We start from the raw sequence: 17,048 nt of genomic DNA on the forward strand, positions 1-17,048 counted from the left end.
AAAAAGCAACACGCCAAATTCTCTTTTATCCAGTTTTTTCACAATAACAAGTTGCTTCACTCAAAATGCTATAATACACAAACTATTGATCCGACAGCTGTCAAATTTATACATGCATCTTTTGAGGCTTAGGGCTAACTAAAGAACATATGGATTTAATTCTAGTAGTGCCATCTAGGTGTCAGGCCTGGGACTTTTCAGTTGACCTGTTAAATCGCATTTACGGGAAGTTTTACTTTTTTTCTCAAATTTGAAGAAAAAGGCGACTAAATATCATCAAATGCTATTTGAGGCTTATGGTACTCATGCTTCATCGATTTCAACATCTGAAAACTGGTTTGTTCATTTTAAAAGTGGAGATTTTGATACCGAAGACAAAGAAGTAAAGACGAGGATTACTCCCTTACATTACTCGATTAAACCATCAATAGGGATCGCTATCGATTACAGTAAAATAGCCGGAATACGAGCAAAGATTGAAATGAAAAGAAGAATGTCAGCATGACAACGCTCGATCGCATGTTAATTGGAAACATTAAAATGGTAAGTGCTAGCCCACCCGCCGTATTCTCCAGACCTTGCTCCTTCTGATTCAAGTTGTAACCGACATAAGAGTCGTGACTCAGACAGGTCAGCAATTCCTTTCTTCTGAAGAAGCCAAAAGAGGGTCGATTCGGAGATAGCCTCAAAAAGTACGTCGTTCTTCCGAGTTGGAATCCGTAAACTGCCTGAATGGTCAGAAAAAATAGCGACTATCCATGAACAATACTTTGAACATAATGCATTATACCGGTTTTTCAGAATAAAGCTTCAAATTATAGACCAATATATTTTCGCGCTTGTTCTAAAATAATAGGTATATAGAAAATATTTAGCAACACTCTGTATTATTATATAGGCAAATCTGAACACAATATTGTCCTATTAAACAAGTTTCAGTTCGTTTGCGTCACCCCTTTCTTTGTTATCGGACATAAAGGAGGTTCTATAATCTGACGAACACTGTGTACTGGGGGATTAAACTACCGTTAAATGGGAAATGTTGATATCAGTTGTGTATATGCTGCCTAGTTGTGTGTAACAATGTTTAAACTAGATGAAAAGGGGGGTGGTATCAATCAAGCCCGACAGTGCTGACGTTGAATTAAAATTTGACGGCATCAAATAAATAAGAAGTTTGTGGGTTAATTATTATTTTGACAAATCGATTTCGTAACATGCGAACAACATAAAAGAGGCAATGAGGCAAATTAAAATACCTATAAGGATGTGATCAAGTCGAATATAAGATTGGGGAACAATAATTTAAGTTTTCTCTTTCTTTCAGTCTCAATTCATATATCTCTAGTACTTATATAACACTTATTCAATGAAAAACCATACAACATCCATAGAACAATAATAAAATATAATAAGATTAGTAAAATAGAAAAGTAGTAGTCACAATGTATTCCAGCATTACATTATTATAACATACTTATGACAAAATATGATCATATTATTTTTTCTTTATTTAAAATGATGAATGAGACGTTAAACGTTACTGCAATCTGTGCGTTTGGAAACAACTGGAAACGTTACTCAACGACCTAAGCAAATAAAAGAACACAGGACAAAGTAGGCTAAAAAAACAAAGGTTGTTTTACCAGGTCAAACCAAACGTTTTCTCAACATAAAATCAAGTCAACTTCTTTTAAAAACACGCCTTTAATTACATGCGTACAGCGTAATTATTTTAATACTTGACATAAGCCAACTCTTTATTTTAATTTTATGAAAATGTTTTTCTCGTATTGCCTTAGATTATTTCCGTTGCCAGTAAAACTATGTTTTTTTTTTATTTTAATAACATTGTATTATTTTAATATTATATACACGCTAACAAAGACGAGGATGTCAAGGCAAACAATTTACTTGAACATAAAATAACATCAACCTATTCGGTTCTAAACGCATATCCCAAAGAACAGATTCCTAACAATTGTATTCATATTCATGCAAATACCCAGTCAGATGATACGGTTATTTCGTAAAATATTTCCACTTTCAGTCATCGTTCGAAATAAAACTGGGGAAATTTATTTATATATTCAGAAATCTTCCCTGAACTTTAATATTTAATTTTACCACGGGTGCGACAAGGACCAAGAAAAGTTATATAGAAATAAGGAAAGGAGATGAATCGGCGTCATCTGTCGAAAATACTTTCAACTAAAAATATGAATACTATCACACTGAGAAAAGTTATCTTTGATATGAAACACTAAAATCAACGTGCAGGGTAAATTATTTGATAAAATTGATATTTGTCGTTAATTTGTTAACAATGACATCTCTGTGACGTAACCACAAGTTTTAAGAATCTGTAACAGTTTACAGCAATTATGAAATACCAATATCCAAAATAACGTAAGTTATTTACACATTTTTAATGTTAGAACAATCAAAGTCCAATTTTTCTAATAATATTTTTATTGTATAAATTTTAGTATAATTGACAAAAAATATATGATTTTACAAAAAAAGTTGAGAAGACATAACAATATAACAATTAAAAAAAGTAGATTCACATATAAATAGGCTTTCCACTAAAGCTTTGAACGCGATGCCTATTAAATAATTTCAGACTAATTGGGTCTAACTAATGTGAAACTGGTTTTCTACAAAATAGTCGGAAATGGAAGGTTTAAACACCAAATCTTACAACACCTACACTGCATATTTAACAGTTTTCCTAGATTATCCAACAAAAAGTACCCCATATAAAAATAGAATATTGGAAAAAGCCACCTATTAGATATTTTACTAACAACAACTTTCATTTGTTAGATTTTTTGACAAAATGCAATACAGTATTACATAATAATGAGTCAAAACACTTTTTATAAATAAAATTCACTAACATAGTAAAAAATCAGCTATAAAGTTTCCACAATAGAAATACATTTTGATACAAAAACAAAACTAATTTGTACTTATTTGTAGTTAAATTCACACAAAACCTAAGAGATCATTTATGTTACCAGAGAGTCTTTAAATAAATATTTCATCACTAATTTCAAATTAGTACACTATATCATTATAGAATTTCTAACTTTCTAAGAAAAACAAATAAATAGAAAGATCCAAAATGTATTCCTATTTACTAACTTTTACCGAACTAAAATAAGAGTTCAAATGAAATGTATTCCCAATAAAACAAACCCACATAGGGGATACCCTGTATATTAATTATAAATTTGGAATATGCCTTAAAATAATGCTTGTCAATTGACAACTATGATTGTTAACAATTCACCTAAGTACAATAGGAATATGCATTATACTATATGTAACAATGTTGTTTTTTCTTACAAATAATTCAGGTAAACAGAATAATGTTGTTTATATCGCTTAACAGTGTGGGTTCAAACAGCTGTAACAATTCTAAAGAAATAGAGTATGGAGATGTTCTATTTATCATATAAAAACAACAGGTGTACACATATAAAGGATATTATTCTGTTAACCACTGTTTTATTACCTAGTTATCACATATTATATGCAGACTTACACATTGCACTTGTGAATTGAACGCTCCACAGTTTCCCTCAAACTGGCAATAACAGCCTTCTGATCACAAGCCCCAATAATGGCAGTACCAGCCACTATCATATTTGCTCCAGCCTAAAATACAATTTTCTTGATAGAAACAGAGATTGTTACTCCTAATCATGTGACCAATGAGTGATTAGAAAAAAAAATTAAAAGTATTTAGAAAAAAAAACATTGACCTCCACTGGATATTTCAATGACATAGTTAATGAACAAATAAACATTTTTAGAAAAATATTTTTTATAATGATTTAATGAAAGGTGACCCACATTTATAATGATAAGCTTAAATAGCATGAAATTATTATGGTAGATTGAATAAATATTCTTTTATTTCACAATTAACTACAATTAAGTAATTTTTACCTCTGCACAAGCTGTAATTGTATTCAAACCTACTCCTCCATCAACTTCAATATCTAATAAAGGATAATTATGCCTTAACCATTGTACTTTTGGCATCATATCTGCCATAAATTTCTGACCACCAAACCCTAAAATGAAAACACACAATTAACTCAATAAATATTTAAAGTATTGTGCTGTACTGTCATATAATTGTATTACTCTATACCTGGCTCTACAGTCATTATTAGGATCATATCAGCATGATTTATATATTGACGAACAGCCTCTATTCCAGTACCTGGCTTGAGAGCAAGACCAACTTTCATTCCAGCCTCCCGTACTTTACGGCACAATGGAAGAACGTCTTTTATCACTGGTTCAATGTGGAATGTATACTGGCTAACACCTGCGTCAGCCATTGGCTCTATCCACTATAACGTTGTTTGTTTTTAACTTAAAATATTTAAAGAAAAAACAACAAAATGAAATATACCTTCTGGGGATCTTGAACCATCATATGTGTTTCAAAAAAGGCATGAGGAATCTTCTTTCTTAAACATTTCACTACAGGATGTCCGAATGTAAGGTTCGGAACGAAATGGCCGTCCATGACATCCAAATGTAAATAATCAGCCCCATTGTCAAGCAGACGCTGTGACTCGGCAAGAAGCTGAGACAAGTCCGAGTTTAAAATTGAAGGACCTATCTTACACTTTACTGAACTTCTCTCCATACTTGAAAAGAACTGGCAAGAAAATCCACCTAACCTAGTTTTATATGACATTTTCTTCCTATCTATAAAGAGGCAAACAGTAGTAATTAAATAATATAATTAATTTTGTACACCAAATACTGATAATGGTAATAATTAGAGATTTATGATCTTACCGATTTTGAGGAGCAAATTATTATGACGCAGTGAAATTAGAAATAAAAGAATTATGGTGATAATTTACTTGTTCAAAAAGTTGCAGAAGATTTAAGGTTAATGTAAATTGTTTGTCAATAAAATACTGGTTAAGGCGTGGTATCATATCGATTTGTTATTTATCTTACTTGTGTATTATTCTCAATAAATATTTAGCAAAAATGTACACAAAATGTATTTTAATGGTAGCAGTAATTATTAGCTTATGTGATGTCTGTAAGTATTTAAAGCCAATTCTAACTCATCCTTTTTAAAAAATGTTTATAACAATGGTTATTTTTGATATTTGGAATTTAAAACATTTAAAAACAAATTTGCTTATAGCATTTGGACTGGATTGCTATCAGTGTAATGGCGCTAACAGTTTAGAGCCATTTCAATGTAATGAATGGCTCAGCTCAGATATAGATATCAAACCTGAACCGTGCGATGAAGTTTATGGAGCAAAATATTGTATAAAACATACCGGTCGTTTTGAAGGTACAAATGATGTGTAACCTGATTAAAAAAATAACCATTTTAACTAACTAACTATATATTTAAATGTACTAATCCAACATTAACCAAATCCATTACTAATACAGGTGTTTCAATCAAATGCTATCAATGTTCATCTACTGATAATCTGGGTTGCTCTGACTCAATCATTAACAGTGATGAGGTTTATCCAGAAAGTTGTGATCACATATATGATGCTCAATACTGTGTGAAATCGACAGGTTTGGGGGGTACTACTTCATTATTGTTCCTGCACCTATTAATCTCAATCTATTCAGCACTAATTCACAAATATTAATAAAAAGTTCTATGTATCAATAGTGAAAACTTATATTGTTTTAGTCTTATAGAAATTTGCCTATTATGTTTTTTTAATTGTTATTTCTTATTATGATTATAGGAGGTATTGGAACCAAAAGGTATTGCTCCTCTTTAGACTTAGGAAACTATTGTAACTATGTGAAACAACCTGGTGATACCCTGACCTATCGTTCATGTGTCCATACCTGTACAGGAGATGGCTGCAATGCTGCAACTAGCAATACATATTCTCACCTCTTTATTTTTTGTGTTACCCTTATTAGTACTTTTCTAGCTCTCTCTGTCTGACCCATTCATTTTTAATGTACATCAAAAGTACAATTTCATTTATGTGATATTTATTACTACTAGTATTTGATTGTATTCCGTCCATAATTGATTTTATATTGAAAAAATGACATGATAAATGTGAGATATATATTTTTATACAGTTTCTTTGTATAGTTAGTATTTTATACCATGGTACCAATGTAATTAAAAATAAAATAATTAATAAAAAAATTGGTTTTGAAATAGATCTTTCCAGCTTTTATGTGTCATTTTTTCAAAAATTAAGTAAAAAATTGCATGGAAGAATTAGTTCAGCCAACTACAAAATAACACTACATGGAAATAAATGAAATTGAAATTTTTATATCAATCATTGGTCATTCATTGCAATGTTTTAATATGAACTTACAAAACCAAAATTTGACAAAAGCGTCAAAATTTAAATAATCGTTTAAGAGTATTCTGGTCGATCAATTTGAAAAAATGTATATTAATTTAAAAGAAAATTAAAATTTATAAGTTATAGAATTTTCCACGCTCAAAATTCCAAGTATTGGATTTAATTGTATCAGTTTTGATTCTATCTGTAGACGTCTAAGTGTCACAAGGCAGTTGATTTGTCGGAGAAATGTAAGCAGAACAGTATTTATTGTTATTTCGTACTCAATCGAAGAGGGGGCGAATTAATTCAATAAAAATAAGTCGTTATTTTATAGTTTGATTTTTCACAAAACGTCAAATGTGACAATGAGGGCTGCATAGCTGCGGTCAAAAAAAACTTCGTTTTTTTTGTTAATGTGCAAGGACTAATTATCCATAGAATAAAGTTTCGTCACCGAGATCTTATTTGACGTCTAAATGTCACAGGGCAGTTGATTTGTCGGAGAAATGTAAACAGAACAGTATTTATTGTAATTTCGTACTCAATCGAAGAGGAGGCGAATTAATTCATTAAAAATAAGCCGGTATTTTATAGCTTGATTTTTCACAAAACGTCAAATGTGACAATGAGGGTTGCATAGCTGCGGTCAAAAAAACTTCGTTTTTTTGTTAATATGCAAGAACTAATTGTCCATAGAATAAAGTTTCTTTATTCTATGTATTTATCTAGCACCTCACCTTCAATTAATTGTTCATAGAATGAACAGAAAGAGGTCTATTTTTTCAGTGTCTAGACTTCACACAGAACAGTTGAAAATAATAACAGAGAAAAAGAGCAAATTCTTGCTTTATTGTTCTTTTTGATTTGATCGATCAACGAGATACTATTATTTCCCGGGATTTTTTAAACATTATGTCCCATTTCTTCACTTAATGTTTCATTCTAAATATATTATTTAGATGAAACTAAATCTAAAAAATAATTGGAAAACATTAAATGGGTCTATATTAATATTTGCTTCTTAAAATAGCTGTATTTGTTTATAAATAAATAATACTGACAAAATGCATAGCCTTAATCTAAAAATTGTTCTTTATAATTACTTTGCCGAGAGCATCCTTGTAACTTGTTAATAATAAATCAACAATAAAATGATATCCTTGTGTAATAACTTACACTCACCATCCTGGAACAATAATATTTGGAAAATGTAAATAATAAATAAATGCTGACTGCTTTTTTTCAACGAAAAATTTTATCGATAACAAATAAAAAATATAAAAATAAGCCATACAAGAACAAAATAATAACAAATTCAATATGATGCTTTGAATAGTATAAAATAAATTAGATACCAATAGTATCCAGTATAGTTAATAAATAAAGATCCAAAATGAATTCTTTGGAAGATAAAAAAAGTTAAAAAAATTATATAATGAAATGTTTGTATAAAGTTGCGAATTTCAATTAGTGGCATATAAAGAGTATTCAATATATAAATATAATATATAAAATATCAATCTATTTTTTTTGTGCACAATAATTCAAAATTCGGTTTTTTGATATTCAACTTTGAATTTGATTCTTTTAGCAAAAATAAATTACACTTTTTACACCGCACACTTCTGCCCGTAATAACTATTATCCTCAAATGAAAAAGTATTGACAAAGCTTAATAGATAAGTTATAAGATGCGATTTACTATATGTGTGATGCGTTTTGCCTCCACAGAACAAATTTAGTTGCATAGCTGAAAGCTTGTTTTCTTTTTTTTAAAGGCGCGTCGGTATAGATTCCCGATGGAAATCTATTTTCCAGTTAAACGTCGTATGTGTTCCTCCAGCTCTTTCACTCGCTGTTCGCTGTTAGCTAATTGCTTCTTCAGTTTGCGGATTTCATCCGATTGGGACTGATACGCGGCCCTTAACTGCAAAAGAAAATTTAAAAACGTTATACACCACCCTGATCAAATAAATAGAAGGTGTCTCAAAAGAACGTTTACCGCACTTCGAAATTCAGTCGTTATGGAGTGTTTCAAAAAAAAATCTAGAGAATTCTAGATTATTCTATACCCTAAAAAAATATTTGAACCCTACAAGTTTCAAGAGATTGAAAGAAAACAAAGTCCGATCGACAAAGATCATCAAGAATGCTGTGAACGGTGTCAGTTTATTCGTGACGATCAACATCTTTCAGTTGATATCAGAATCGAAACCGTAGAATGCGAGTTAGAGGTTTGACTTTATAAACCTATAATTATATTTAAGGCAATCCACAGCTAAATATAAACTTTCTATCGAGACACCTAACTCACATCATGTTCGGTTAATATATTATCTCCAATACTGTTAATTTCTTTGATAAGTGGAATGTCTTTGTTGGGCCCTTCTATGGTACTAGACCAAATCTGTTGCAGTTGTTGAAATTTCGTGGTTTGGTTTGTGTTGGTCTTCTTAATTTTTTCGTCGATAAGATCCTTTGGCCTGTAATCTAAAAGAGCATGTTTTTTTAATAAGAAGCAAACATGTAGTTCAAGGAAATTAACCTGGAATAGTTTCGGTTGAAAGAAATTGAAATTTTCGTCTGTTGTTATCAATGGCGGATGGCTCTTTCTCTTGATGCTTCTGTTTTCGTTGTTTAATGGCGTGGATATCTAAACTATTATTTCCTCCTAAAATTCAGAATATAACAATAATTTTAATATAAAATATGGTATAGGTACATAATGTTTTTATAAAAAAATAATTTTTTTAAAATGAACAAATGATTATTACAACTAAAGACCTATCTTTCACCAATACGCACATTTATACTAGGTTTTTCAATAAGTTCATGAAGCACGATGGACATTTAATATTTTATCTTTCATCAGAGCATAACATTTAACTTGATTAAATTTAATTTGATGCTATGAAATGAGCAATAACACATTGCAGCGTAACTTTTTAAATATGATTAAATGAATTTTCAGTAAACAACCATAATCAAAACAAGGGGATAATAAATTTGGTGATTACAGTTCTTCAGTTGCAAAGCGAGTTCAATGTTAGAGATCGGACAAAAAACTGTTATGGTCAATTTTTGGGGTGCAATGGAAAAATAACGCTGCTAACAAGCTCTCAGGAAAATCAATCACTATATCATATATATTATCAATAAATATAAGACTATATAAATTAAAACCCAATGGAACTATAAAACTATGGCTGATTGTAAAAGGCCAAAAGCCAATAATGAGTCATTACCAATTTAGGATCTCTGGAATACATTTTACCATTAAAAAGGCTATTTATTCATATAATGTTTATCGTAGGAGGCCGGTAATCATATCGAAATAATGTCTATGGTATTTTCTCGCCAACAACGAATAATTTTTTTTAACAGTGGTAACAACACAAGTTTGTTATTTTGACTACTCTGATATTGACTTAACCGAAATGAAGGCGAATTAATTTTTTACTCAACATATAAGGTATCAATACAATTCAGAAAAGTGCAAAACATATGTTGGATTTCATGGTTTACAAAGAGAACCTGAAGACATGAGAAAGTGTAAGCTTCTATGAAAGCTTATATCAACAGGTAACATAACAACAGGTGATTTTTTTCTGTAAATATTAATATTTCTCAAGTAAGACTACCATCTAATTTATGGTTTCTAAATTCTTTTAACAATTACGTGAATCAAGGATTTTTATTAGCGAGATATTATTGAAACATTTTTAGTAAAATAAGAAACAATACCTTTCATTGAAATAAGGATCGGATTTGAGTTGGAGCCTTTTATCCATTCTTGGGCAGTAAGAGCTGGCTTGCCAGCGGCAGTGTCTGGGTATAAGTCTTCGTGAAATTGATCACTTTTTCTTGGTACTATCATACTGATGGGCTCGCAGAGACCCTTGGTAGCGTGGAGCTTGTAGAATCGATATATCTCGCAATGCATAGCATTCAAGCCGCGTTTAGGCATAACACCCAATCCTCTCTGCATAATCAAAAAGAAAAATTGAATAAGTTTCCGCTAATAGAATCCCTTGCTTTATAAACATCACAATGTTAGAGTACTTACTTGGGGATTCCCCGAAATCACTTGACTCAGGTAATGAATGTACGGCGGTTCATTACATATCTCGTAGAATCGAATGTTACCGTCGCCCTTACCCGCCAGAAACACTATATTAGTGTCCGGGTCGTAAAACGGAAATACTATCCCTGACGAACTGTCGATGGTGTCTGAGAACAGTGGCTTAGAGAGATCATTCTCGTCCCAAACGGCGTATCTTCGGTCTGAATGTCTGGAGAAACCAGTGGTTAAAAGCCTTCCCGATGATCCCAAATAGGTCACCTTACTGGCTTTGGAACCTTCGTGACAAATGCCTTCCTAACAGAAAACAGGAACATACGTAAGAACTCAACAAAGATATTTGATACAAATCAGGTTGTTCTTACAGATTTAACAATGCCGCTTCTTGGTTCAATGACTCTCAATTTCTTGTCTTTGCACGTAGTCGCCAAGAGACTCCCATCCCTATTCAGTGACATTGAATGGATCGCATCCCGATGACAGTCAATTACGTTGATGGCCTCGCCCTTTTCAATATTCCACACGATGACCTGAACGAAGTAATAAATAATTTAAGTTAGAGCCCCGCAACAGGTACTCACCAAATGGTCAAAACCTGCACTGAAAAGGACATTTTCTGCGGTGGGATGCCATTCAATGTACGCAACTCTCCGTTTATGGCCTTGCAGTTCCACTAACCAATCGTTTAAATGTACTGCTAACCCGCCATCAGGAATGTGCCATAATTTTATCTAAAACAATAAAATAAATTGTGCATATTGAAATTATTTTGTTTCATAATGAAAATATCCCAGGAACATATAAAAAATAAATTTATAAAAATAATAAATAAATAAATTTATAAAAATTACACGAAATACGCCGCCCTACACCTATTTCCCCTCTTAATCTATCCTATTGTGATAAAAAACAAACTAGTATTTTACTGGTGGTTAACAGAATTTTCATTATAACACTGGCCAATAAATAAATATTGATAAAAAAATAACATTATCTTTACTTAACTTACCGTGCAATCATCCGAACAGGAAGCAATCACGTTGTCATTAAAAGGGTTCCATTTAATGTCAAGAATGGGCCCGGAATGCCCAGTCACCTTACTGGCATTGAAGTCGAGCCTCCCAGTCTAGACAATTACCGAAAAAAACGCAGTTTATTAACGGTGGAACCAGATAAGACAGCCCTTAGATAACTTACACAGGTTAAGGGAACCACAATGAAGGCTCCACCACCGGCCACTTCCGTCACGACGGCCAAGAATTTCGGATTCACCGCGCAAAATTGGGAATCGTGCGCGTTCTTTGTTATCTGGATATTTTCGTAGCATTTATCTCTTTTAGCCGGTTCGCCGTATACATGCCGAAATTTTGAGCTTCTCACTCCTTTAAACCATATCTAAAAAATTACAAAAATGACCAATATCTGTGTTTACCTCTGTTTCAGAATCGACAGTGACAATTGACAGTGACGTTCAAATTTCGAAAATTAAACAAACAAAACGAAAAGGTCCTCACATTTTTTCGCCAATAGTTCAGATTCGATCCATTTTTTCATTGCCTGTTATATTTTCAGCCATAAATAGGCACATGTAATAATTACCAATCAAAAGTTTTGATTAATTAACTCAATATTTTATGTTAATTTAATTAACACCAAAACGAAACGAACAAAAGCCAAACAGGGCAAGGAAAATCAAGAGTTACAGATTTATATTCGAAAAATCTACTCAGTCAAAACGGAAAAATACAATGGTAAACTTGTTCTTCGAACGTTTTAAATATTATATGCATCTTTGCTATAATTTCACATTTTCTAAAACTATAACCGTGAAAAGTTCTTAAATTACCGTGTTATAAAGCTAATTGAAATGTATCGTATGTAAAATATCCTAAAATAATGTAACGTCATAAAAATCGATCATAAAGTAACCCATTTAGACATTTAATAATGTTTATTATACATCTGGATAAAAATGAGTAATAGGAAATAACATAATTCTGCTTCCGCTCTAGTTATCCATCAGGTTCATGAACAGTAAACAAAACGGCCTCCTCTGATCTTAAGTGTCATTAAAAATACACTCAACGAAACAAATGTTCAAATGTATGAACTACATTTTTACAATCTAAGACATTTTATTTAGGCGGTACGATGGATTGCAATCATGTTAATAAATATCTGTTTTCTTACTTTCAATTTAACTAATATCACCTTAAAAATATATGTTTATAACGAAGGTTTGTTCCTGTTATTTTCCGGATAAAGCGTAGATAAGTTAAAAATCACTATGACAGCTGACGGTTAAAGTTTACTTTTACTAACCTCAAACTGTCAGCTGTCATACAATTTTTTTGTTGAAAATTCTTATTCACACAAGTAGCTGTAAAATCAAATCTTGCCTTTCGGGGATTTACATCATCTAAATTTGTGACGTCAAAACGTCGCAATGTTGCGGCATCAACTCTGAGTTTTAATTCAGTTGATAATAAGAATTCTAAATAAAATTATTGAATAAAATTGTTATCAAGTATAATTTATTTTAACTTTATAGTACATCTAAAAACTACAGTTAATTATACAGCCACAATAGTTATAGGTTAGAGTTATAACCTCTTAACGCTATTGTTTTGAAGAATTTTGCATACGTCTGACAACCGGACGACTTTGACAGGCTCATTCGTTTACGCGTTCGAACTAATCAGACAGCATTGTGTCTCTTTTTAAGTAGAATAAAATGAGAAGGATAATATTGTCTGATTCTTAAATGAATTTACAAATTGTGGCAGGCAATTCATTAAACATCTTGATGACGTATGTACAAAAAAACTTTGAATAGACTTTATGTGTGTCTTTAAAGTGTTTACTAGCAATTGTAATGATGATTTTTTACACGTGTTACATATTGTGTTATGATTTTCAATAAGTGACGTGCTAATTTTCACGTTTTCCGTCAATGCTAGAAGTGACACATCGAAATAATTAGTTCTCATTAGTATGGAACACGAGAAAACATTCTTACATATTAAGAATGTTATTTTTAATAGAGATGACCTCACGACTCGTGTGTATCTTATTTTATTGCGGGGGATTAATTAATTATATCGCATTATCCATCATTATAAATTCATACTCAAAGTTGCAAAGTTCTTTTTCGAAACACAATTGATATTTTTACAGAAATAAGCGATGTTAGAAAGGCAGTGAAGTTATAGATGCTTGATTGGAAAAAATTATGAGTAATTGATGTAAAATATAATTTAAAAAAGAATTATGATAAAATTTGGTTGTTACGTTGTCTTACGTGCATCTGCTTATATCCCGTCATGTCCGAAATTACTAGTACTGATCCTGTTAATCGTATTTAACAATTCGAGAAAAACTTATGACACAATAATCCTTTAGTACAAATAGCGAGTTTACCGCCATAATTTAATACAATCAATATTTGTTTTGTAGAGGAGTGCTAAAAGACCCTCTTATTTACTGAATTTACGCCCACCGAGTTTCTCGCGCTTTTTGCCTCGATGACATTGAGAAGGTCGTTTTGTCGTCTCCAAACCGCAAAATTAAGTAAACGGTGTCTTTTGATAAATTAGGCGGTCACTGAATGCTTAAAAACTAACTGTTTAATATGCTTTTACCATAATTTGAATTCAGATATCGTGTAAATGCGCAAAAAAAAACACCACCATTCACTTTTTCGGTAAAAGTCGAACAATTGAACCGTAAAGGTAATAATAGCTCACTAACATCATTAGGCTTTCTTTTTATCGTCAAACGGTAGTCATCCGCTGGGTCTCCGAGTTTTGATACCTTATCTAAAGAGACGGCTAAAAAATCGAGTGATAAACTCATTAATATCGGTCGAAAACTTGTATCACCTGTAGATTAAGAAAATAGCGTAGCTATCTAAACGTCACTCAACTGTTTCTAGGTCTAAGTATAGATAACATGACCTAATCATAAATAATAAAATATAATCGCTGATATTATCAAGCTAATGACAAGGAGACAATGCGATTATCATACTAATCAAATTAAATGAATTGAAAATATACCAAGTGATCAGAAAAATCCATCAATAAATTTCGGACATTCATTGACACTTATAAAAACAGTCTGAAGAAACTATATTATATATATTTGCTGGTTATATAAAATCATATCTAATAATGAAAAAACTTATTTGTTATGAAACATTCCGCTTCCTATATTTTATTTCATCATTTTCAACAATTAAAACAATTTGTACAAAAAAGCTCATATTGAATATTGTTTAAAAAATCACTATCGTATTATATAATTCAGTATTTCACTATGGCAATGCCTTACAAACTGATATCTCTCATTGATTTTATTTTCATTGACCTAAATATGATTATCCAAACATTCTATAGATCTTTTTTTATTTTAATACATAATTCTAACATTTTTGTACAAATATTGAAATTTTATGTCCCTCTATAGCTACTTTAATTTACACTAAATAAATACAAAATACTAATAACATTCACCAACATGTACCAAAACAAAGTAAAAAACTTACCTGGTTATTAGTCATGGTCCAACACTAGTTTTTAAAAGAAAAATTCATGCAAAACTAAATGAACACATTCAGGAGAACGGAATTAAAAACTAAAACAAAAAAAATAAAAAATAAAAATAAAATTGAATTAACACTTTTATCTTATCGGATCCAAATCAATTTCAGAGTTTAATGTTTATAACAATACTTTCACATGGACATGATACATATTTTGCGAAGTATAATTTGAACTATGAAGTAATGAAAAATGCGACACTACTTTTGTACATCGATAAAATCGCATATAAAAACTTGATCTGAATCAATACTGTAACTTTCCCAGCCTTTCATTTCTCATAGTGTATCATGTTTTTGTTGTAATTTACACTAGTTTTTACAAACGATATTGTGTAGTGTAAACAAAGAAAAGGAAATATTTGAAAATAAACACTTACGCGTTTAGTAGGCTTTGTACACGACCTATTATCAATAATACTCAATTGTTTTTGCGGCGAACACTCTTTATCGGATTCGCTAATCATAGTCGGCGACGTGAAAAATGAGACAATCAACTGGCTTTTAACGTTTTAATTTAGAACTTTGTTCTCAAACTATACGTTCAAATAGAATCAAACTTGTTTATTAGTATAGACGCGGCACAAATTGAACTAACAGTATGTCTTGTTTTGATTTCTGACGCCATACGAACTATTCCAGGCGGATATTCAATTGTCATACTTACAACATGACAGCGGGAAGGGATACGGTGAAATAAGTTTTGATATGTAAAGATCTTGGTTTTAAACGTTTGAATATCCACTGGTATAATTCATAAAATTGAAATAAAACAGACACAAATGTATATATAACGTCTTTATGTATTTATGTGTCATTTATTAACTGTTAATAATATTTCAAGTTGTGTCAGATATTAAATTCTAGTAAACTAGTAATAATCAATATAGGATATCAAAAAATTAGCAAGTAGAAAGTCATCTATGTAGTGCAAATTATTTATATTTTAGTTAATTTTAACTTTTTTAGGATATTACTAATAGATTTTGATAACCAGTAATACACTATGGGTTGACAAAATCAGTTAAAACTAAAATAAACATTAACAATTTAAAAATAATAAAAGAAAATAAATAAATAACAAACTTTTCTATTTTGTCGTCTTTTTTATTTCAAAACAATAACTTTATTTCTGATAAATTATTTCCAAAATATATAATATTGAAATAACGCAACCAATAATACTACTGCACCTCTAAATTAATAAATCTTTTGCTATATAGTATGGTCATAAAGTTCTCTTTGAGTACATTTGTAATCAAATTGGCTATATATCGATATGTTTTCTCTGTATAATAAATATTTAAACTGTCTCCAGATAACTAGCAATATACCACCATAAATGTTTCAAAGATATTTAAGGGGTTATACAACCTTGACACCCTAAAAATCCAACCATTTTAGATTTCTTTTTTCAGAATTGCTCAATAGGTTTAAATAAGGTTTTGTGGATTTAATACACAGATATACAAAAATATTTGTACCAGTGGCGTTGTGGCTCTATATTTTTTCAGAGATTGAAATTGAAGTATGCTATACGTATACTTCGTAAAAATTTTCATTAGTCTGTTAAAAAATCATTTTGTTGATAGGTTTAAATAAGGTTTTGTGGATTTAATACACAGATATACAAAAATATTTGTACCAGTGGCGTTGTGGCTCTATATTTTTTCAGAGATTGAAATTGAAGTATACTATACGTATACTTCGTAAAAATTTTCATTAGTCTGTTAAAAAATCATTTTGTTGATAGGTTTAAATAAGGTTTTGTGGATTTAATACACAGATATACAAAAATATTTGTACCAGTGGCGTTGTGGCTCTATATTTTTTCAGAGATTGAAATTGAAGTATACTATACGTATACTTCGTAAAAATTTTCATTAGTCTGTTAAAAAATCATTTTGTTGATATTGGTGAGAAAATATTGATATTTTATAAATTTGTTACTCTGAAGAGCAAAAAATAATGTATTGATTTGAAAATATATCGATTTGATCCTAGCAAGATTATTAGCTAGCATATT

The 17,048-nt window shown here is 30.7% G+C and overlaps 3 protein-coding genes across 6 annotated transcripts; 1 reads left to right on the top strand and 2 right to left on the bottom strand.

Moving 5' to 3' along the window:
• Positions 1-2,454: 2,454 nt before the first annotated feature.
• Rpe (ribulose-phosphate 3-epimerase) lies at positions 2,455-4,892 on the bottom strand. The gene is made up of 5 exons (XM_076403521.1): positions 4,831-4,892; positions 4,436-4,737; positions 4,169-4,373; positions 3,961-4,088; positions 2,455-3,666 (listed from the first exon to the last, which is right to left on the bottom strand). The coding sequence occupies exons 2-5, from the start codon at positions 4,724-4,726 to the stop codon at positions 3,550-3,552; spliced, it is 741 nt and encodes a 246-aa protein (XP_076259636.1). The 5' UTR covers positions 4,727-4,737; positions 4,831-4,892; the 3' UTR covers positions 2,455-3,549.
• A 34-nt stretch (positions 4,893-4,926) lies between these two features.
• On the top strand, positions 4,927-6,116 carry bou (glycosylphosphatidylinositol anchored membrane protein boudin). The gene is made up of 4 exons (XM_076403522.1): positions 4,927-5,086; positions 5,195-5,350; positions 5,455-5,598; positions 5,769-6,116. Exons 1-4 carry the CDS (start codon positions 5,032-5,034, stop codon positions 5,975-5,977), a joined length of 564 nt encoding a protein of 187 aa, XP_076259637.1. The 5' UTR covers positions 4,927-5,031; the 3' UTR covers positions 5,978-6,116.
• A 1,238-nt stretch (positions 6,117-7,354) lies between these two features.
• LOC143195970 (coronin-2B) lies at positions 7,355-15,773 on the bottom strand. Of its 4 annotated transcripts, XM_076403518.1 has the most exons (11): positions 15,403-15,773; positions 14,969-15,057; positions 11,620-11,817; positions 11,432-11,548; positions 11,004-11,153; positions 10,788-10,952; positions 10,408-10,719; positions 10,086-10,323; positions 8,887-9,012; positions 8,656-8,831; positions 7,355-8,268 (listed from the first exon to the last, which is right to left on the bottom strand). In XM_076403518.1, exons 2-11 carry the CDS (start codon positions 14,981-14,983, stop codon positions 8,149-8,151), a joined length of 1,617 nt encoding a protein of 538 aa, XP_076259633.1. In that variant the 5' UTR covers positions 14,984-15,057; positions 15,403-15,773; the 3' UTR covers positions 7,355-8,148. The 4 variants fall into 4 exon arrangements, with proteins under 4 accessions (XP_076259633.1, XP_076259630.1, XP_076259634.1 ...); XM_076403515.1 differs by lacking the exon at positions 14,969-15,057 and having other exon boundaries at positions 15,403-15,633; XM_076403519.1 differs by lacking the exons at positions 14,969-15,057; positions 15,403-15,773 and adding an exon at positions 14,064-14,284.
• Positions 15,774-17,048: the final 1,275 nt, after the last annotated feature.

Source organism: Rhynchophorus ferrugineus, unplaced genomic scaffold (genome assembly GCF_030347505.1).
Source record: "Rhynchophorus ferrugineus isolate W39M unplaced genomic scaffold, kcgeb_rfMv2 rfM4, whole genome shotgun sequence".
Lineage (NCBI taxonomy): Eukaryota > Metazoa > Arthropoda > Insecta > Coleoptera > Curculionidae > Rhynchophorus > Rhynchophorus ferrugineus.